General features: G+C 40.8%; 1 protein-coding gene across 1 annotated transcript in view; it reads right to left on the reverse strand.

Annotated features, from left to right (window-relative positions):
• Cv-c (crossveinless c) overlaps positions 1-23,981 on the reverse strand; it is a 169,152-nt gene that overhangs the window by 40,616 nt on the left and 104,555 nt on the right. The window contains exon 9 of the mRNA XM_070656351.1: positions 3,938-4,009. Within this exon, the coding sequence (XP_070512452.1) occupies positions 3,938-4,009 (72 nt within the window). The remainder of the gene's footprint in view (positions 1-3,937; positions 4,010-23,981) is intronic.

Here is a 23,981-nt window from a genome sequence, read left to right on the forward strand (position 1 = left end):
GTTTCGGAAGTGCCGATAGTTTACGGGCGTTTTTTTACGATTATTTTTTAACGGGAGTGCCGAAAAATAACGTGCGAAAGTGTTTAATAATTTTCGCGAGTAAAATCACGGTCGCGGTGTTCGCGAGTGACTTGTGCGCGGAAGGATGACTCGACACGTCCCATCTGAGAGGAGGAGCAGGCCTCGGATAGGCATCCTGCATCGGCGGAGCAACTTATAGGTAAATATAAATTTTTTCTTTTTTAAAAAAAAAAAAAAAAAAGCTTTACCTTTAAATTAATTTAAATACTTACATATCTCTACATTAATATGTTTAATTTTATGTTACAGTCACCGGCAGAACTTTCCAACTCCGCTGCTCATGCAGATTGGTAAGTCGTATAATTTTTTTTTCGTAATTTATAATTAGGGTTTTTTAAAAAACAGCACGCGCTTTCTAGTATTTTTAAACAATTGGCACGAAATGGTAAAACTATTGAATATTTTTGCAACATTTGTTAATTTTTGCGAGATAACTTTTATTATAGTATTCCTTGTTTATTGTAAGAGAATAGTTTGAAATCAAACAACGTGCATTTCAATCGGAAAAAATTTGATCAAATCTGAGAAATATATGATATCTAAGGTTCTCTTTGAGCTCTCTCTCTCTTCAGAGAACCCCAGCAGCTTTGTGTGCAAGCTGGCTTCTGTAGAATAATAAATAAACAGCATGTCTCGCTCTTCGTAGCAGAAATATAAAATCGTTTTATCTCGAAACTTTTACGGCTGATTTATGTCGTTACAAATAACACGAAATACAATCCCCACGCATAAAATAAACTTTTAAAAATGCCGGAACAAAAGACGCTTTTTTTCTCCCGCGGGAGATAATCGGTATACTCGAAAAGAAACTAATCCACAGTTATTGTTATTACCGTAAAAATTAATTTTTAAATTATCCTTCCGTCTAAATTCTACGTGACGTTTTGGATACGCGCGTCGTCGCGGCTCGCGACGGTGGCTTATGCAGCAACCGCGCAGTACGTGTCTAGCAAATCTGTTTAATCACGACCGTCGTGAAACAGAATGGCTTATATCTCTGCCCGCCGTTCGTACAATAGAAATGGGAGTGCCGCGGCTCGACACTCTTTACGCGATCGACGTTAATCCTCTCGCCCATGATTAACACCGCATATTTCATTACGCAACGTCTCTTTAAGGCTGTCCGCGCGATTTCTTCACGGTGATATAAGATGTACTCTGTAATATCGCAATTAAATAAACATATTTAAGAAGAAAAATCTAAAATGTTAAATTAATTGGAGCTTGAAGTCGCGACTAAAAAAAAAAAATTCTATATTTTTAACGCACGGCAGTACGCGACGGAATTGAAACCTTTTTCCTCCTAGAGATGATTATGGAAATGATAACTTTTGTTATACTTTGTGCGTCGTCGTTGTGTTATTTCGAGATATGGGGGAATAAGGGGTATCTAGCAAACGTGTGTTGTTTTAATATGATACGGTGGGCAAGCTGGTATCTTGCGATTCGTAGACGTCCAATGGGAAATTTTATTTTCCGCCTCTTGCTTATGCAAGGCGCGTTTGCCACTCCGATTCCTTGCCGCGGTGAGAAAAACACGCGCTCTTCTCGCTCGCCTGCGTACTGATGGCGTGACCGGAGGCACATAAATTTACAGTTATAATGGAGCTAACTTATTAAACTTGCAAATTACAGTTACATGTAATATCGAGTTATTAAACGAATCGAAAAACTCCGATCAGCAATGCGTTTAAATAATAAATCATAATTATGTTAAGCCTCGTTTTCCGCTTAATCGTGTATTTTGATTTCGCGGATTTAAAAGTAAGCCAAAAGTATATACAGAACGGAATATTATACTTTCTGCCTTCGCTGAGCGTGGCTAGCAATTAATTTTTAGTTACCAATGTCTCGGTAAGTGTCGCGTGTAGGTATAAGTTGTTACAAAAATAAAATGTTCGCGAGGACACAGCTGACGCAAACTCTCGCCGATGCAATTTTCCTTGGCGTGTATTTCTTCACACCGCATATGATATTTCGTAGTAGACGTAAACGGAGTTCCTCAAATCCGCGGAGAGAGCGAACGCGCACGCGGAGGCATTAAGCCACGTGTGCATAGGGAAAGGACTAATGCCTCGTGTTCAGCAATCATTAGCGTCCTTGGCACGGCGAGTAATTCCAGGTCTTTCTTCAATTTCAAGAGCTAACGCGGGAATAATATTCACCCGGACGCCGTCGGGCGAGTGATTAATGACTCGCGTAATTTTTCATTTCGCCTAGTCGCACTGATTTACATCTACGCGGATCTTACCTCGTGGCTAAGCGTCACAATGTAAGACGAGATTTATGTCACCAGGATATTGTCGGTAGAATGAAATCATTAAATCTCCTCTCCCCCCGAGATATTTTATTCAGCGTTACGTGGTGCTTGGTGCAAAAAGACGGGATGAGCTTTAAAATTTTAAATTTTCGAAAATTTTTTAAAGCCTCTAATGCCATTATAACTGAGTGGTTCGCGGATCTCCGGGAATGAAATACTTTCTACGTACAACCGGTGTCTTATTTCGCGAAATATTACTTTTGAGCCCCGTTAGACTGAGGAAGTAGGCTAGAAAATGGATCCGAGAGACGGTTAAAAATTGACCCTTGACAGAGCAGGCCTGCCAGGCATTAAACTCTTCCGCGAGAAGACCCCCCCTCTTCCCCTCGGGTAGAAACGTAAAACAATACCTCGCTAATGGCACGGCGAGAAGAAGGCATCGGCGGCGCAAATGCGGCGGCAACAATACACCGGTACCGCAATAACGAACGCATTGTTGGTAGGCGCTGCGACAAAGGGTCCGCATTATGAGACGTATTAACATGTCCGGGCGCACATACGCATCAAGCTCTGCCCCCTTAATAATTTACTTTCTCAGCTCTCGCGCGCGACGACCTGATCCGCCGCGTCTGCCCACGTGTCGCTCGTTACAGCACCTCCTTCCGCCACGTCCTGGCGCTACGTGGTCACCGATGCGCGGGAGAACTCGCGTCTCGCATATTGTATTGTCGTATGAATAACTGCTTCGCGACGCTCGCGTTGCCAGTCGGGGCCCAGTTGCAAAATACTAACTTACTAACAGCTCTCCGTTACGACCCATTAATTTTGCCTGTACTAGAGATTATTTGTCACCTTAGCTATGGATAGCCTTCGGAATTAACTTGCCAATGCGTACCACGCACGTTTAATACGTCGCGGTATGATTTTAAAGATTTACAATCACAAAGTTCAGACTGAGCGCCACTGTTTTATCAATCTTCCACGTTTAATTTTCCAATTTCCTCTGCTCTTACTATTTTTCTTCGAAAGGAGTCCTGACAAATGACGCCACTTTTTTCCAGTCCTATTCTTTCTCGAGAACAAGCGGTACACGCGTTTCCGACGCGTGCGATCGTTTCGAGACGAAGAGCCTGTGCAAGATTGAACTCGTAGGGTTCCCCACATAGTACTTTAAAAATATGTCGTGAAAATCATGTCGATGATAATCTTACGCAATTAAGATAATGTTTATCAGAATTTATATGCGACAACGTACATATACGGCCACGTAGTCTCGAGTGAGTTAAAATTTGTCGAAAGTATAGGCAATTTGTCTCCTTCAAGAAAATAGAGACTTCGAGGATAACAAAAGCCGATTCACCTTTCCAACAGTACCACTTAAATTCTTTTCCATTATCTACTTTCAGAACATCTGAATCCTCGAATGTCCCAAGTGATTTAGATTTCATCTGAAATTACTTCCTTTCAGTTTGCGTTACTATTTAGCATACTTGTTCAATTCCGGCGCAACTTAAAGGGATTATCGCTCGAGTTAATAGATCTTAATTTTAAACCATAATTGTTAATTATCTTCCCGATGTTTATCGAGACACTTACCTTCGTACATTTGCGCGTACTGCGGGAATCCGGCGGCTCTTAACCATTTGCAAGCTTCTTGCGCCTCGATTTCTGAAAAAAGAAAAAAGAAAAAAAAGAATTATTAATTACTGTTAATTTGGCTCATTCGGATGAAAGATTATTTAGTAATCGTGTAAATTTGCAACGCCATTAATATTAAAACGTGTACGTGTTTCTATTTTAAGGATAAAAAAAAAAGTAAAGAACTTAATTTTACAAGTGTTCGCTAATGTAAAATCAAAATATTTATGCAAATTAGTTCATGCAATATTCATCAAGTTGATCGAAAAGAGAGAAGACGCGTGGAAAATATGTGAAACTGAAAAATCAACGGGCGCGACTAAAGATATCTCGGAAAGTCAGTCACCCCGCTGAGACTAGGACGACGGGAATTCATAATCGAGATCCGGGCGATCGCGTATCCGCAGGGCGATAAAACATGGGTAGCCATCAGTATCGATATCGCCACGGCGGATTTATAGATTTCCTTAGCAGCGGGTAGCCTTCGCGAATGAGCGGCCAATGTCTTTATTTTCCGCCTGCAAGCTGGAATATTTCACCCGTGATACCGCCAGTAGTTGAATCTCTTAGCTCGCTCGTCGATTAATTTACGAGCATTGTTAGTTGCCCACGTTGTATCATATTTCATACATCACCTATCTTGCCACGTTCTGGCATAGTTTCTACTCGGGTTTTCGATAAATTAGACGTGGATATGCGTATAAAATGTAATACGCAACACATATAACCTAAATGATTAATAATACGCTTAGAATAATTAGACGTTTAGCGGAACTAATGAAATTCAATTTTAATATAATTATTCGTTTTACGACCGCGGTGAAATGCAACGCGACGACGTACGTACGTCATTGTAGCGAAGATTCAATGGGAGGGAAAAGAAAAGATAAAACTAAGTTACGGGAAGTCAGGCGGGGTCGACGACACGAATTTACGTAAGTAGCTATGTGTTCATGTATGTATTCATGTACGTATTCACGTATGCCACTTTATAGACATGCAAATGAACCGTCTCGCTCCTAAGTGCCCACCAATTGCGTTCAGATCTTAAGTCGTATGAAAAGGATGCTTAGGTATATTTCTCTTTCTTTCGATTGCACTCTGCGGATGTATAAGGACGTTAATTCTATCGATTGCGAAAATCACTCAACCACATACACTTTACATTAAAATTATTAATAAGAGGAACGAGTGAATATTTATTAAAGTCACGCTCGCGCTTTACAAAATATACATATATTTCAATACGTTGAAAGTGTAATCGTGACGAGAGTAAGTGGGTGGTTGAATAAGCGCGATACTCGTATAAGGGAGAAAAAAAAAACAATAAACGGGGAATATTGCAGAAATCTACTCGAAAAAGTTGATAAAAATTCACGAGAGAAGAGAATACGGGCGAAAACACGGAGAACAAGACGATGAGGAAGCGGATGAGGAAGAGAAGTTTGCCTTCACTGCTACGGAGATCGTTACGGCAACTAACGCAGTTGCTCTGCGGACGCGTGGGCGAATTATAATGAGATAAAGTATCTGTATAAACGTTAAAAATATAGCTTCGCGCGCGCGCGCATGTCGGACGCGAATAATAATGTGCAGAATCGACGTTGTCTGCGAGAACAGGGAAGCTTGTGCATATTAGAAATTTCGACTTTATAAAAATTGACAGTCAGATATTAAAAAAAAAAAAATATCTCGGTGTTGATCTTTTTTATGACACATTTACATGTGCAGTTTAAATAAATTCCATTTTCCCGAGTTCTTCTTTTTTTCTTTTTATTAAAGACAGAATAAAATTTCTCGCATCAGTTTTTACATTTTTACGTTATCGCGAACGATCGTGTTTGGTTGATTCTCGCATGTGCATATTATCAAGTATGAGCTCATCAAAGTTATATCGGTTTGAACAAGTTCCAGAGTTGATCGAAATAGTGGTAGAGTCGGGAATTCTATAGGGAGTCGCGGTTTACCATAGCGGACCAATTAACAGACTAATTAGGGAGCTTCCAAACGCAAGTGGCCCTCGACGCGGAAATCAGTTGACCGCGCGCGGGCAACAATCAACGTTAAAAATATATACTTTTTGTTAGAGAAAAGCGCAAGTGAAAATACTTTTATTTTATACGGAGTGACACTTCTACGTGTCGCTTTTACACAGAATATATAATTGAAAGTTAAAAGCACCGACTTACCGCAAAGTCGTATTATTCCGTAACAAATTTCTGTCCGTGCGGTCTTACGAGCGTGCAAAGCGTGATGATGAAAATGGCACGGTGTAAATTACCTGCCACCGCAGGTGAATTTCATTCTGATGTTAATTTTATTTCACGCGAAAATTCGATCTGCTTGATCAATAAATAATTTTCGAAAAGAAACAATCGCTTCTGTGAACATTGCCCCTCGCGACAAAGAGCGTAGGTCGTAGGATCCATTATATCCCACGTGCATTCTTCAAGGCGCATATTCCGCTTAAACGGTTTATTATGACAAATCGAATTCTCTTAAGTGAGTTTATTGATTGTACGAACAACATGGTCGTATATCCATTGCCAATCGGTTCGATAAATCGTGGCATTGGAGTGGGTCATGGTCCAGCGGATATGTTATTGTTTTCGTATATTGCATTTAACGGCGGGCTGGCGCCAAAGATAATTTCTGCCCGGTGGGCGTGCACAAGCACATAGACAAGCGTGATACGTGTTGTAGAACTATCCTTCGAGTAAAGCTTATCTTCAATGCTATGCAAGTGTCGAAAATGCGGATGAATCATGTAGCGATAATGACCGAAATTTAGAAAAAAAAAAGGAAAAAGAAAAAAAATAAAATAAAAATTGCGTGATGCAATCGAAAAAAAATCGAGATTTTTCAAATATTACATGACGTAATAATATAATCATATGCAAGTACATTTTTCAACCTCCTTTGTGATTAGTTCGCGTTTACTGTTGCATTTTATGGGATCGCTGTATTACTACTTTGAGCAAAACTTTCTCGTTGTAGGAATCTATTCGTCATCCTCAGCAAGTATGTTATTTGTAGAGATAAAAGGATAACGCGAGAATACTTGTTACTCGCCGAAGCTATACCTTAATTATATGTGTAACACACCTACAAGTTAATGTTTCCCTTTTTCCTCGTACGTGCTCAAAAAAAATTACGATAATATTAACTACGTATTTTAACAATTTTCTGCATAGCTAGTACCACTCCTATATTGCGTAATAATCTATCCGTGTTGGCCGCTGAGAGATCTCTTGCAATTCGTCCCCGTTACTCGACAACTCAACCTTTGTTCAGTGATATACGGCAACATTGTGGCCCGTTTACGACCTTCCATTGCATAAACATTTGTCTAATGAGCACCGTGCGAGTTAGCGATCATAAAAGCAATTGAAATTTTTACACCAATTCGGCCATTTAGTCGGTAACGTGTTAATCCTTGCGAAAGTGCTGTACAAGCGCTCAATATCCTAAAGAAATAGACGCAAAAATAAAAATTTATAAATATAATGTCCAATATTCTCAACTTTAAGTTACGCAGTTAAAACAGTGGATACGTTTAAAAAATTAAGTATATATTAACTATAGTTTCGTCTGTTAGTTTCATAAATAATCTCAGTAATTTTTTTTTTTTTTTTTTAAAGAACGAGTAAATGCAAATTTATTAATTATAATTTGTTACAATGCACGTTGACGTGATACAAAAAAAGCTGTTTCTTTCTCCCTTTCGTTTGTATTACATAACTCGTAACATATGTCGTACTGACGCGATGCGAAGCGAATTCTTTTCACGTTAAAGAAGCGGTAAAGATGTCGTTCGAAATGCGTCGTAGTTTAACAAATGCGGATCAGCGGGGTGTAAAACGCGACGCCGCATGCTGCGACGGCACAGCGCGTTGTCACATTGACAGAGTCAAGAGAAGAGTTGGCGAGAAGGACCCCGGGTTATTCCCCGCGTCGATTTTGGACTCACAGAACCGGTTAGCCGCTTTACATAGGATCCTCCTTCGTGATTTGCAAAGCGCGCGCCCGCGCTAGGACTCTTTCTAAGAAAACGAACGCGGCTCGATAATCATCAAGCAATGCCCCGTCATTCCGGAGACCGGTAATTACGGAAAAGTTATGATTCATTATGCGAAACGTTAAAGGATCATAATTTTTACTTCTCGTTGCGATAAAATAAAATATTTATTAAAATATAATATTGCATTATAATATATACATGTCAGAGATTATTTTCGCGCAAAAGGTGGCCAGCATGTTTCGAACACTTGTATGTCCCAGGCCCGAATAGTTTAATATTTTTCTCGCTGACACGTGCAAAGCGCTCCACTGACCTGTCCAAAACTTGCCATCACGTTTCGAGGACAAACGCTGGCCTGAGCCGGCGTGTCTCGTGGTCAAAACACCAACGAAGTTCGTATTTCGTTCAGCCACAAAGATAAATCTACAGAACAAACGGTGGGAGGTTGAGGTAGAAAAAAAAAAAAAAAAAAAAGAAAAAAAAGAAAAAAAGGTTCAGCCATGCCTTTGTCCTACAACGTTTACGGATACTTTTATCGGGAACAGTAACGGTAAAAATAAAATAAAACCCACAACTTTTGCGAAAACGTTCCGCCTTTCTGCGAGATAAGAGTCGTCTTTCTGCGTGGAACAGTATTTGATCTGCGAGATCGTATTTCCGCGGCTCCTTCGTTAATTGCAACGGCTACTTCTCCGTTCTCCCGTTGTTTTCTTCATTAACAGCGCGCGGAGACACAATCATTATATACTCGTGGCTTCGTACCTCCGGCGATCTCGTGGCTCATTCATTTGTAGGTTCTTAAAGAGCGGCATCGACCGACCCAACCCTGCTAGCACGAACCGTATTATTTGCGAGAATGATACGTTCTCGCGGGCGACGAAATCTATTATCGGAGCACGTGGGAGTAGTGGGTGATGATTTACGTTTCGCGCAAGCAGACGAATTAATGTTGCTTGAGAACGACAATTAACATCGAGTGCCATTAACATCGTTCTCTTTCTGGTCGTTGATTAAGTATACGTCATTGTGTATATTATCGTAATTTTTGAGATAGGTATTATATGCTCGTAAGAGAATTGAAATTTTCTCAATTAACAAATAATGATTATATCTTGAATTATTATTACCTAAACATATCATTAATGGTATTCTTTAGTAATTAAACTGCACGCGCACATATGTTTTCCTAACATTATGTCATGCAAATATAAATAAAACAAAAGCATGTAGTTGTAATTAATAATTTAATAAAAAAAAGCGCGTATGTATCCAGACGTAACATTGAAAATAATTTTGTTAATTAAATACTAATAATTTTAACGAACCAACAATATTTTGCTCTTGCTTTAATAAAACAGTCCATTAAAATTATTATTGAATAAAAAAAAAACAGTAACTTTTAATTAAATTAATAGTAATAACAACATTGTTTTCTTCTGAGTAGATCGTATAGGTATATCATATCGAAATCATACTTCGCGTAAAAATATTTCAGCACGAGTCGCAATGTTAGAAATCGGTAGATTGTAGATCTGTAGAACGCTCCATTCCGGAATTGTAGAGGCTGCTATAAGATCCCGCGATAAAATTTCTCCCGCGGTCCTTTGCGTGACCATCGCTGCAGTCGGATTGTCACGCGCGTGTCTGCATCAACGGAGAAATCGGATCCGAAGAGGGAAGGCGTGATCACGCGAAGATGGGTCGGACGAAGGGAAGAAAATAAAAAAAAAAAAAAAAAAGAAAAGAGAAGGGAATCGAGAGGGACAGAGAATGTGGCGGCAGTCATTAACTGGTAATAGCACGGCCTACCTCAACCTAAACCGGTAGAGAACAAACCCGTAGGTGGCGAACGTGCCTGCCGAGATTATTTCGTTTTAACGAGATATCCGCGCGAGATGTATTTATATCGGCGATCTGTCATGCGCTTGTTATCACCGTGCATTTTCCAAAACTCGGCCAATCGATCTGGCCAAAGGGCCCCCGACTATTTGCTTAACGACTCGAGTTATCGCGTGGTTAACGATGCATTTTGTACAAATTATAAAAGTATTTATTTGCACGGTATCTTATTTACACGCCTCTCTTCTATAACGTCGTGGATTCGTACGTAATTAAAATGCTAAGTTATCAGGTCATTAAAATTCATTATTGTTGCGATCATAATTTTTTTTCTTGATTTAAAACCGGTACAGACTCGCGAAATTTTCTCCAGAGAGAAAAAATAAAAAAATAATAAGAAAGATATAAATGCAGCAGCAGTTTAAAGAATTTTATTTGAATGTGGACTTTTGTAGACCCTGCGAGTGCGGACAATTTGAGAAACTTTACAGAAGGCAAAGAGCGTTATATGTTTTTACGTGGTAACTGTTGAACTTTAGCACTTTAAATGTTATTGCACGTCGCAGACGAGCTCGTCGCTTTAACGATCCCTTTGGGGCAAGAGCTTCATTGCGAGCTTGCAACGGCAGCTTATGACACACTACAACGAGAGCAACGTAAGATCGTTACCACAGTATAATCGCATTCATTCGTTAATTCGCGCGATAAATTTAAAACTGGTATGATCTCGCTTCTCTCGGCGGTAAAAAGAAAAAAAAAAACGAGTTGATGAAAGAATGGTAATAAATTACTGTCATCCTCAGTCCTGAAGCCATTTACGACGAGAGCAATTGAGAAGCTCTTTGGAGGAACAACTTAATATCAGCTAGATGTCTCTCACTTTTCTAAAGTGTTTCTGATTTGCCGCAATTTCTATATAGTTATGCTCGTGTAAAACAATATTTCTTATATATATTTATGAGAAAAAGTTATGAGAAAAAAAAATAACACGCATCTTAAGAGAGAAATCTATTTACGGATCCATTTTTTGCATATACGTTATGCACTTGATACCGCTAGTAAAGTTAATTACCGGCGACCCGAAATACGATAGTTCCCAACGTCTGATTTACTCGGATCGAAAGCACGCCGTTAATTTACCGCGGAGCGGTACTCGCGGTCTCGTTCCTTGCGCCTAACTACTGCGAACTAACACAGACGCGGATGTTACACCCCGGTGCATATATCTCATTTGAATATGCGTACACGCAACTAGCCGGCGCGCGATACACGCCGGGTCCGGGTTTGCTAATGAACTGTATTATTTCCGATATATAGCCGCCGTGGATTTGCATTAACACGGCTTTTATTGCAACTAATTAAATCGGCTTTTAGGGAACTGCGTGATCATATCAGGCTTCTTTCTTTTTCCTATTTCGCGACCGATCTGACGATCTAGACATTGCCGCGGCGATCTCAAGCCTGACTAATGCAGTTGGCTCCACGTTTCAGAATTGCAAATAATTTTTATCGATACCTCGATGTGAGATATTACATGACTATTATTTAACGTGTTGGAAGCATGCTCGGCGCGCGCGACTCGAATTTCACGTTCTGGAACGCAGTCTGTAAATTGTGCCTATCTAGCACCTTTCGCTGGAATTACAAACCCGTATCGTTTAATTATGACTAAGGTAAATTCTAGTAGAGGTTTCCTGTCGTTTATATCATTCTTATCTGATAGCATGGCGCGTCTTAGGTTTATTACCCTTTCTTTTAGTGGGACACGTTACTAGACGGACTAACAAGTGTGACAAATCTAACAAACCCTTGACGTTGTAAGTCCCGGCGAATTAAAAAATTTCACAAAGTCAAAATTGAACCAAGTTTTAATTTAACTTGGAATATTTAATAAAATATAATAACGATAAACAAATCAGAAATGTAGAGATTATTTTTCATCTTGACTCGACAGGCTAAAAATTCATTTATTTTATGGAACAATACGTCGGTGCTTTTTATCGCGTTTTATTACGTACAAATCGACTGCCGATGAAGCGCTAATGACTCACGCGCGTAATCGGTGCGAAAAACGCGCCGCGTGAGCGTGTCGCGCGCACGCTCGTGTAAGAGAGCGCCGTTGATTTACGAGAAGCCAAGCCGATAATTAGAGGCTAACGGTGCTTGTCGCCGGCGGACCTCTTTTTCGCTGTCGAGCCTCGAACGTGTCACGGCTATCGCGGCGCCTTTTGACGCGAGAGAATAGCACATCGGTATCGCGATATAAATCGGCGTAAATCGTAAATGACAAGCGTGCACAGTCAAAGTATATCGATAACGATCAATAACGATAAAAACAGATCACTATTTGATTTTTCTTTTTCCTTTTAAATAATCGTGTCACGTAAATTTAATCTATCGTTTAAAATAGTTTGAAAAAAAATTGACAAGAAAAAGACCGCAAATTATATCGTGCAATTAAATTTTTTTTTCTCTCGAAATATTAAAGTTTTAAAAACGGCGCCTCACGGCGGCGAGATTGGAGGGAAAGGGCAGACCAGCCGAGTTGAAGTATACAAATCGTAGCGTTGTAAATTCTTCTATGCGGACGGCGCGCATTGCATTTCCGGCAAATCGTATCGTTGCAAGTACGCCGCGAATTTGTCGATCGTCGTCGATCGTGGCCCCCGACGCGACGTCGCGTATTCCCGCTGACAATGATTAATTTCTCGCCGATCTTCGGGCGCGATAGGCGCGACGGCGGACGAGCGGGCTCCGTTACTCGGCCGCGAGGCAAGGGAGCGTGAAATCGCTTTCGGTTGCCGAACTCGCGTCAAACTTAATCGATCATCGAGAAGCGTTGCACTATGCGCGGCGACCGATCGCACTGCCGGGAGAAAGTCTCCGACGTATATATTCCGTAGCGAGACGAAATTCCCTCTTACCGGCTTCAGAGCGGAAAAGAAAGAAGGGAACGTGGCCTCTCTCGGGTCACCCGACAGATTCCGGTATTCAAGATTGGATTATGGAAATTTGCAGATAAAAGCTCGTAAATCCAGTGTTAACGCGTTAACGCTTCGTTGAAATTACCCCTTTGCGGATAGACTCGTATCTTACCTCCGGTTAAGTTCTCAGGACTACAGTGATTTACGACTGTGAGTTATAATATTTCAACTTTCGCCCGTTCGGACGGCAGAGACGGATAACTTTTTTACCGATTTCAAAAAGCCCATCCTTTTATCAGGGTTCGAAACATTTGCGACCGCGACGAATCTTTAATGCACGAAACAGTGGTCGATGAACCATTCGATCGCTATCGGTACAAAACTAGATGCGGTTTTATTTTATTTTATTTTTTAGAATTGATAAGTGCGCCTCGAACAAGCAGTCGCCTTCGAAGAAACTTCTGAGATTTTCTCTCGGAAATCGTGTCGCCCCGCGTGGCATGGGGTTAAATCGTTTGTGAAACCGGTTCGCGCAACAATAATAATTAGCTTACGTGGACTCGCGCATAATCACCGTTTTTACACCCATAATAATACTTTTGCCGCGCATCCGCGAAGTCCTAATTATTATCGCGACGGTAACGACCGAAACTCTCCGGAACGAAGGCCGAGCTGCAATTTGCCTTCGCTTCGTGGATTGTGTTATGCATCACGTGCATGTAACGCGGCTCTTTTTCTTTTTTTTTTTTTTATGTGTTTAAAGAGAAAGAGAGGGGCACTTAGAACTGTCCTGGCAGCCGATAACGCGGGTATCCTCCAATAATGGAGTTTCTCCGGAACGATGTTGCGAGATAATGATACGGGGAAACTCAGCGGGCGCATCCGACAATATACGTTTATCCACGGTTATTGAATATCCGCGTGAAAAATTTCCGCGCGAGGAGCAATTCTCGCCTGTAATAAACCCCTTAATATTTATGTATATTATAAAATTTAATATAAAAAGACTCGTAGGTGAACCCTTCAGGTTACCGTTATCCCGTTTAGAATTACTCAAGCTTCACGCGTGCTATCGACTGTCTTAAGTTGCAAGAAGTACGTTACTCGACGAACGAGGCGCGTGTGTACGCGAAGCGTGTACGTTCAAACGCGTGTGTCCGTGTATGCCATAGCGTCTACTCGCTTTTATGAATACCGTGGGAAGAGAGGCACGTAATAACGAAGAATGACTGCCAGGTATACAGGCTCACGTGCCGTCACCCTTCCACGCTTGTGTCCCGCTCGTTTTTGGCCAGTCGTCCAAAGAAATTTGTAGCGCGCGCGGGACTGCTTCGTTTCTCCTTTCCTTCTTCCTTCCATCGTTCAGTCGTTCCCACCCCTCATCCCGGCCGTGTGCATATCGCGGACCTACACGGCTTTCGTGACTCGACTCTGGGATAATCCACGGCGCGGCTCCGAAAGATCTTCGGGGGTGGTCCGGGCCCGGTTACATCACGAATTTATGAATAAAAAACAATGTTCCGACCTCAACAGAATTCATACAAAGTATCGAGAAAAAACACAGCTAACTCTTATCTCAGCGTTTAATCTTCACTCGAAGGCTTGAACGACGACGAACGACGATGATGATACGTAGCATATATAATGAGATATAATTTACTTTGTCCGATATGCGATAATATTAAGTATTGATATAAAGCAACTAATTTTAAAAACAAATATTAATAATGAGCAATTAATATTCAATATTGATCAGCGTAATGCATAAACTGATAATGCTAATTAACATTATTGTTGTTAAATGTCATTACTGTTAATAAACGCGGTTTCCCTTATGGTTTATTTTGAGTTAGAATTGATTATTATCTTCCATAATTTACAAATTTTGTTCCTGGCAAATTTGCGCGCAAATTTCCGCGGCTAACGAACGCCCGGTCGATTTAATATGATTATCAAGATCGACGGATATTCGTCTATCGTGACTCCGAGCTTCGCCGTTATAATAGCGGCTGCAAATTAAGTAGGAGGAGGGAAGGGATCCGTCAAATTGGCGCGCGTCCGATAACGGCGATGAACAGCCCGGAAACGCTCGTTGAATTTTACAGTCTAAATCCCTCACCCTGGCGTATAACCGTCCCCGAGAAAGTAATTCCTAGAATCGTTAGTTACGATTCAAAGCTCGTCGCGCGCCTCGGCGAGCCTCGCGAAGCTCTTACGTCTTGCACTTCCGCTAGTGCGCCCGTTCTGGAACTCTGGAACTAGAGTACGCAAATCTCCTCTTTCTGCATTCCTTCTTGAATGCACTTCCCGGATTCCATTACGCGGATGAGCGATGAATCAGGAAGTTGTTTACATTCGATCACAAGGTCTATTAGCGTGAAAAGACGTTTTGCAGGCTGGAAACGCGGAACATCTCGAATATCAATAATTTTTAATAAGCAGCAGACATAAAAACGTATATTTTATGAAACGCAAGGTGGTCTATAATATATCATCGTAAACGCAAAAAAAAAAAAAAAAAAAAAAAAAAGGTATTTTGAAATACGAGAACTTAATAATGTATTAAAAACGTATCGATAATAATTTTCTCGTGCTGCCGTTTCTTGTTTCTTTTCATCGTTAATTAAAATTATTAATAATTGAATATAATTAAATTAATATTTCCTACAATTTCGATATGTTTCGTACATGCTACATTTTTTTTTCTTCTGCTAATAATAAATCACTTTTGTTGAAAATATGAATAAACGAATTTGAATCTTAAAATGAAAGACAATGATATCGAAAAGACGGTGTTGAAGAGGTAGTTCGCGAACGTGCCGTTGAGCGAGATCGCGCGATGAACTCTTGGAGCGTACGCGACCAACAAGCGTCACCACGAATAATTATTCAGGACAATGGAGAAAGCTTCGGCAGCTGCTTATAATCGCGGCAAATATACATGTATATGTATATATATATTTGCCGCGATTATATTGTATATATATGTATATGTATATTCTGGCGACAAACACCCACGCGCCGTTCTCGGACGATCTACGAGGCGGAAATCACTAAGTTCCTCGACTCACATTATTCTTCCTCTCTAATTCTTTGCAAAAGGGAGTTTCGTCATACGTTGCTCAAATGTTCCACACGAGTGTTGAAATAGGTGAAGGCTCGTTAGACCTCATTTTCACCGTGTTAAAACGAGATAATTGCCATAGATAAAATTTATTGGAAAAATAAGTTGTATAAAAAAAAATTTAAGAAATATTAGACGAAATAACGTTTATCGTGAGATCGTAAGCCGTTAAAAATCCGTCGTGTTCCCGTTTCAATATATCGTACGGCCGGAAAGAAGTCGATCAATTCATCGCCTTTCGCGGAGCAGACTGAACGGCGCCAAGAATCGCCGGATCACAGACGTGATTGCAACCACGAGAAAGTCGCGCAGCTGTGCCCGCGAACGAACGTACGGATCGAGGAAAGGGAGGGCGATCTCGCGAGAGATTTGCGTATTGGAATTAATGCCCACGTGAAAATTGATACTCTGGCGATATTCACGATCATCCAAGGCATCGTTAAAAATTGATACTGGCTGGCGCGGGCGCGTCCGTCATTCACCACCTACGAATTTCTAGAGAAAAGCGATACGACGCGGCCCACTTCGCGTTAACCAACACAATACTAGTCTTGTTCTCGCAGAAAATTCTCAAGAGATTTTTATTTGTTGATCTTCCCTTCGAGATAAAGTTGTTCTAGAACTCGGAAACTAACGTCTTGCGGTTTACCATTTACGGGTCACCACTAAATTTATACGTACTCTCGTTGAAATTACGTACCTATGTTATAATTTAAAGCAGAAACGAGTAACAGCAATCGATGCTTTGAGGATACAAACGAGACCACTCAGCTGCCTTTATTCTAAAATGCCATCGGATACGTTTTCAAGTATTTGTATTATCGTACGAAATTTATTTTAATTGCTAATGTTCCGTAAGAAATGTTTAACATTGATTGACTCTCCGATTTTCAATTACCTATGATCAATGCTGAGATAATTGAGCAAGTTCCTTATTCAATCACGACATGTCGACAACTTTTGCAAAGTGCACACACGAGACAAATTAATGAGCATAAATATAAGAACGCGGTGGAAATTAATTGAATCTTAATCTGTGCATGCAGATTTGCCGCAATATCCCTGGGAGTTGATTAATTTCACGCAACTACACTTTGTATAATTAATGCGGTCGTTACCTTCTATATACGGTTTAATTACGTAATGTTTCATATATCTTCGCAAGGACCACAATACGCGAGAGCACGGCGAGCGTAATATGAATTAATCGATCGGCATTAACTCGGATAAAAGCGTAACTAATTGTAAGATTCGTGATTTTGTAAACTAATATCAAAATTAACATTCTTATTGAAAAAGAAAAAAAATTTTTTGGGTCGGTACCGAAGACCGTGCCTCTTTTCCCTTGCACAGTCTGGAATTCAAATCGCAAGGGGGAACTTTGCGTGCATACGCACAACAATAGTTATTCCACTTTACATTCTCACGCCTCTCTCCGGGAACGCGACGTATCCTCGTTACGATATCGCGCCCCTTTCGACGCACAGAAACGCCAGCAGTCGTTAAGCCTGCCTTTCGATCGCTGCTCGATCGTGACACGTGCATCGACGCGGTTGTATTCATGGTTGCACCCGATTGCAGCCGCGTTACGCGTCACCGCGCGCTTTGTCGCCCGGACGAGGCCGTGTTCGTCGTGAGCGAGCGAGCGACTCTCCGCATACACGGCTGTTTTGTTATAATGGAAAGTGCAACAAAATCTATCGCTAAACGCGCGCGGGAACACGCTACGTGCCGACTGCCCGCACACGACGCAACAAACGGCTATCGCGACCCACTAATTAGCGCTTGACGATCAACCCTTTGGTCTCACTTTCTTTGCGGCTACGCGACACCGTTTATTGTAACGCCGTAACTGGCGATTATCGTATCATATCTGCACTCGGTATACGCACTTGATAAATTACGTACAGTCGAACAGTGATATTTAATTAATTACGTGGAATAACAGATACGGGCGCAATTACAGGAAATACTTTGACGCGGAATACTTTTATGCAGAAAATTAAAGATAAATTATGCAACAAAGAAATTTCGAGGTTACAAAACAATGACGTTTAAAATTGTATTTCGTAGTAACGTAAAATTGAATAATAACTGAAATATACGATAAATAATTATTTCCACACGTGTTTGCACGTATATATTTATGCATACGCATATGAAAGTGCATAAACTAAAACAAAAAAAAAAAGGAGAAAAATAGAACGTCAGTCAAAGTGTAATTATCAAGGCGAATAATGTTGGAGGTAAAATTTTTAGAGCATATGTGACGCAGCTGTTGAAATAATTAATTATTATACGATGAATTTTAACCGCGCGGGTAAAACTTAATTAAAATTATTTTATTACGTACGTTATATGTATGTCAATAAAATGTCCAAAACAGATTCTGTAAGATGCATTTCGATTAAACCGAAATAATAAAAAATAATAAACGCTATGTGTTTAGACGTATTTTAGTTGAAAGAAAGATTTTCTGGTATTCAAGTATCTCGCCAAGTTATTCTCAATCGTGCGCATTTAATTTCGCGACGCCTGTCGCAATCAACATTATCCTCGGGATTTTTTTTTTTCTCAAGTGCAAACGACGATATTTTCTCGTTCGACTTTCTCCAAATCGAAACTCACAAGTCGGAAAAATCAGTGTTTTTTTTTCTTTCTCTCTCTCTTTCTTCCTCTCTTTTTCTTTTACGCGAGTACACATTGCAGAGCCATTAAGAAGGCGGGCGCGCGCTTTTTAACGAGGCTTGCACCATCATAAGAGGTGCGGCTCTCTGGATTATGCATAATGATTCCTCGAGTCGAGAGCGCTCGTGGGAAAGCGCGATACTGCGAAAAGAAGAAAAGCTCTTGCACGGGCAGCTGATGGTTGACCGTAATGCGCCGGCAATCGGTGCAAGATCTCTCGATCGTGCAGCGACGGAAGTATTAGCCCGTAGAATCGGGGTCCACCGTAATTCGACATAAACGGTGCAACAAAATGAAAGCGGCTTAGCCGGAAATGTTTCAGCGCGGTTGCAACATTTTTCACCTCTCAACATAATCCTCGGCGGATTAAACCTTCAATCATGTTTTTCATAAAAAAATAAAAACGGCGAGAGAGAAAGAAAACCGTGGATAAGCTATTGAAAAATAATCACGAATTCTGTAACGTCCGCATATTAAAAGCAGTAACGTCCGTTGAAAAGTATCGATACACGTTTTACAAATAATGCCGCGCTTGTTGGCGAAATATCGACGGGTTCAGAATTCCTAGCCCATTTTCGATGATATGATTGCACCTTATTCGGGTCGTGAAACGGGAAAGATGCGCTGGCGTGCGCCGCGAGATGTGAATTACGCCGTGATGACCTGGTCGAGAAGCGATGTATCCGCACATTGTACGAAAGGCTGTATAAACGATCCAAAATACGCTCGCTCCCAGCAGCGGTCACTTGCACACGCGTTGCACGACAGTGCTTATTGTCGAGATTATACTAAATTACGCAACTTTTTTTTTTGCGGTCTGATGGAACTAAGGTGTTCGGGTGGGCAATCATTGTGCATCACAGAACGAGAAAAAGAATTCTCCCTTTTTCAATTACGGTCCGTTACCGCTCGGCAGATGCTCGCCGCGGTTCATTTTCCGGCTGTCAAGAAATTGCCCGCTGCTCTTATTTTCTTCTATATTTAGAGAACAAGGTGGAGAGATAAAGAAAAAGAAGCGAATAGTCTATTTTCAGTAATGCAATTGCGTCGACGAGTCGGGATAAGCGCGCGATCCCTTTCGTTACTTGAACGATTTATCTGACTGGCGGATCGACGTAATCTTTCTCGGGAGATTGCAAAGAGCCTCCCCCGATTTCTTCAACGTTAAGGCGTAAGTTGCTTAAGCCCGTTTTCTTAAGCCGGTAACGGCGCATTCATTCATGCAGGATATTGTGCGCCGTTCACTCACCACCCACGTATATCGCGTTTTGCAGAGATTGCTAAAGAAACGAGCAATGTCACATATCTGGAAAAACGATTGCGCAGCGTCTGCATCTGAATCGCGAATTTTCATCGTAAATAAAATTTTACACAAGCACATTTTACATTTTTCTCGAAGGAAAGAAGAAATACAGATATTTTATATGAACGATATTATCCGTAATAAATACTCGGCAAATTTTCATGGTAAGCACATAAAGTATATGATCAGAATCTGAAATTTAGGGCAACAAATTTAAAATTGAAAATATCAACTTTTTTTATATCCTCAACTTGGATTAAAAGTCACATTCTTTTCAATAATGTGTAAAATAAACATTTTTCTAAAATCTTAATAATATAATATCGGAACGTTTCGCCTTGTACCAAATTGAAAAAAATACGATCCAAAGTTGAAAAAAAAAAGTATCGCGCCTTATGGCAATAAATTAAATAAACAGAGAAAAATTACGTCGACTACGCAGGCTAAGTTGTATTTACTGTCCCTCCTTATAAGTTTACCCGTCACCTTTAAAGAGCACGTAATTCACGGAAAATCCACGTGGGAGTTGAACGCAGGTGTTTTACTACACACGTAGATAAATTTCTAATGCGACTTCATTGAGAAAATAAGCGAGACCGGGAACAGTGTCATCTGCCACGGTTCAACAAACGCTTAGTCTATTGCATTAAAATATCGGCTTGGTAGACGCCTCCCCCTTTTTTTTTTTTCCGTCGCCATTTCATGTCACTTCCATATTTTTCTGTCCATCTATGCTAGTAACGCCTTAATGCGTCGTGATAATACACGTGCGAAAGTGCCTTCGTAGAGAGGATCCTAATCTTAAAAAATTGGTGTGACACGTAAATTAGTTGTTAATTATTACCGCTTAAAACCGATGCTGATTAGTTCTCTCTCGCTTGGCTTGCTTCACGCCAAGCGAGAGTCAACGTCGGCTATCAAGTCTATTTTTTTTCTAAATAATTATTGAGATCCGATTGTTTCACGTCGCATAACAGACACTGCCAATTTTTAACGCACGGTTCCTCTCAATTTAAACACTTGTAAATTTAGCTCACAAAAAATCCTATTTAGTTCAATTATTAAATCGGCGATTTTAAGGTTCGATTTAATTTTAATATTTAATTAATATGTCCAGGCAAAGACGGTCTTCGCGATTTACAAGATCGAGAACGACTCGGTGGAAGTATCGTCTTTGTTTGGATATACTAATTAAATATTACAATTAAATCAAACGAGAGCAACGAATGTATAGCCGCGAGGGAGACGGGGGGGACGGGGTGAGAGGGGGTGAGAGCGAGCGCGAGGCTACGTGCCGCGCGCTAGGTATATTCCCCCACTACTCCCACTCTCGCTCTGTCCTTCTCCAGCGGTCGCGCGAGCACACACGTACTACGTACTGCACGGTAAGCACGTGTCTCCGTACCGAAAGTAATACTTATGTGCGTATTGCGAGCAACGAAAATCGCCCGGTACGAGAACTATCGTCTCCTCATTTTCTGTGTGAGGAGAGCACGTGTTAGTATATCTCCCTTCCGTAAAATAAGTTATATCCTTACGCGTTTATCTCTCCGAAGTAATCTTTTATTTCAGAAGCCAATTAATCGATTCTATCTTTGCCGTTTATTAAATTATATATATTCTTTTTGTTACAGATCGTCGCAGCTGCATCCACAGGAGTCATCGGACGTGTCGTAACCGCCGATATTAATTATTGTACGAACCGCAGCCGGTTCGTCGGTCGTTTCCCGGGTGAGCCGCTAGTTTTCGGGCGTTTTTTCACGATTAATTTTGTTACGGGAGTGCCGAAAAATAACGTGCGAAAGTGTTTAATAATTTTCGCGAGTAAAATCACGGTCGGGGTATTCGCGAATGACTTGTGCGCGGAAGGATGACTCGACACGTCCCCCATCTGAGAGGAGGAGCAGGCCTCGGATAGGCATCCTGCATCGGCGGAGCAACTTTTAGGTGAATATTAATTTTTTTTCTTTTAAAAAATCTTTATAAAAAAAGTCTTATCTTTACTTTAATTGAAATACCAACATGTCTACATTAATATGTTTTATTTTATGTTACAGCCACCCCCAGAATTCAACAACTCCGCTGATGCAGATCGGTAAGTCGCATAATTTTTTTTTTTGTAATTTGCAATCGGGTGGGATCTCTTAAAAAAACAGCACGCGCGTATCGCACGCATAGTTTCTTTTAATAGGATAATAAAAAGCCGCGCTATTTCACGGTCGCAGAAATCCACGCGCAGAGGTTTACAGTTATTGACAAATGCTCTTCGGTGATCGAAATAGCGGATACTACGCCACATCGCTCTACGATAATGATTTAACGATAGATCGTTTTACCAGATTATAAAGTCGCGCACGAGTTGCGCTTAGCGTTCTAATAATGCCATTCTGAGATATCGCTCAGAATTTGCTCGTCACAGCTTGTCAATTTCTCTATTACGTAATACGTAAGAAAAGTCGCAGCGAGTGATTCAAGTCCGCAAAATCTCTCGTGCTCGACACTCTCTTTTCAAAACTCATGAAGGCATAACATTTTATAAATTCACCTACGAGTTATTTATTCAGCTGAATTTGACGTTATTCCGAAAGCGGACTGCGAAGCGGACGTGACTGAAAGTACGTTCGGACACTGTTGCTGACGTTGTTACCGATGTATAATCCGCTTGCCGTTTATAAAACACTTTGAACTCAGCAACAATGAGTCATTCCCGGGCTACGACCGTACATTTTTACGACCACTCGAATTAATTTCGTTTACGCTCACCGGATGGTTCGCGTAAGAGCAACTGCGTAAACTGCCGCGAATACTCTTCACGTAACATTTCTAAAAATAATCTTGACTCGAAATATTAAAAATAACAATTAAAAATAAGTACAATAGATAACAATTTTAATAAGAAAAATAAATAAAAAATAAAAAAAAACCTACTTAGCGTAGCTGAACTTTCGTAACAAATATCGCGCGCTGAAAATACTCCGATATCCAATTAAGTTCCGCGTACAATAAATTGGAGATCGAAATTGCCAACTGATAATTTGCAGCTGTCTCACGCCGAACGTGGGACTTCGGTATTTTTTCCGTATCAAAAGTGTAGCGTTTGGAAAAATGTCGTAATCACTTGCCGAGCGAACGTAACGCTAATAAACGAAGGCTTGCCGGCGCCGCGAGACAGGTGGATCGAGCTATCGCCGTACGAGGAAACGTGGCACATCCGTGGCAATGATCCATATAGATACGCGGTATCAGTTCGCGTACGAGCGTTTTCCCATAGCCGAGCCGGCGATACGCTTGAAACGTAATCGCGCCCATTAGAAAATTGCGCGTGACGCAAAATACCGTTGCGTGTGCCCCTAACGAGTGCCGCATCGGTGCGCATCGCGCGTTAAATTCACCGACATCACGGAACACGCGAGCGAAATCTATGATCGAATTATGCTAATATCGTGTATCGAGCGGCCTCGAGTATCACTCCCGCGAGCGAAGTCAATAAACCTTATTGATTTAGCTACTCGATGCCTGCCGGCGTTGGCGGATGTTGGACTTTGCAACGCTGCGCTACTTTCTCACAGATGCTCGTTAGAAACATTGATAATATGTGTCGCGCGATGCCGATAGTGATATTTATACGTGCTCATGCGTGATGCTAAAATTACAATTAAGTACGCACAATTATATATGCAATTAATTCAGAACACGCGATAAATATTTCTTCCATTCTTCTTCCTTTAAAGCGCAGTTTTAAAATCACCGCGAAACAAATAAGTTTATTATTTATTCGCAAAATTTTATTTAGAAATAAAAATTGCAAGGAACAGATTCAACGATTTATGAACTGTAGTTTACAAATTGTAAAATTAAATTGAAAAATTTTCATGCTTGACGATCTTAAGCGAGAGCGCTGAGACGTTGTTTTTATTATCAAAAGTGCACTTTATCGAGACCCTCCGCGATCTTACGCCAGACCGAAAATTATCTTTTACTCACATCAAAGAAAATCCATTAGGCGACGACGTATAAAAACGCTTTTGTATCCATTTGGATATCGTGCTAAGGCGCGAAGAACAAATATTTCTCACCGAAACGTGCCGACCGGCAGCGAAGCG

The sequence above is a fragment of the Cardiocondyla obscurior genome, linkage group LG05 (assembly GCF_019399895.1).
Source record: "Cardiocondyla obscurior isolate alpha-2009 linkage group LG05, Cobs3.1, whole genome shotgun sequence".
In the NCBI taxonomy this organism is placed as follows: Eukaryota; Metazoa; Arthropoda; class Insecta; order Hymenoptera; family Formicidae; genus Cardiocondyla; species Cardiocondyla obscurior.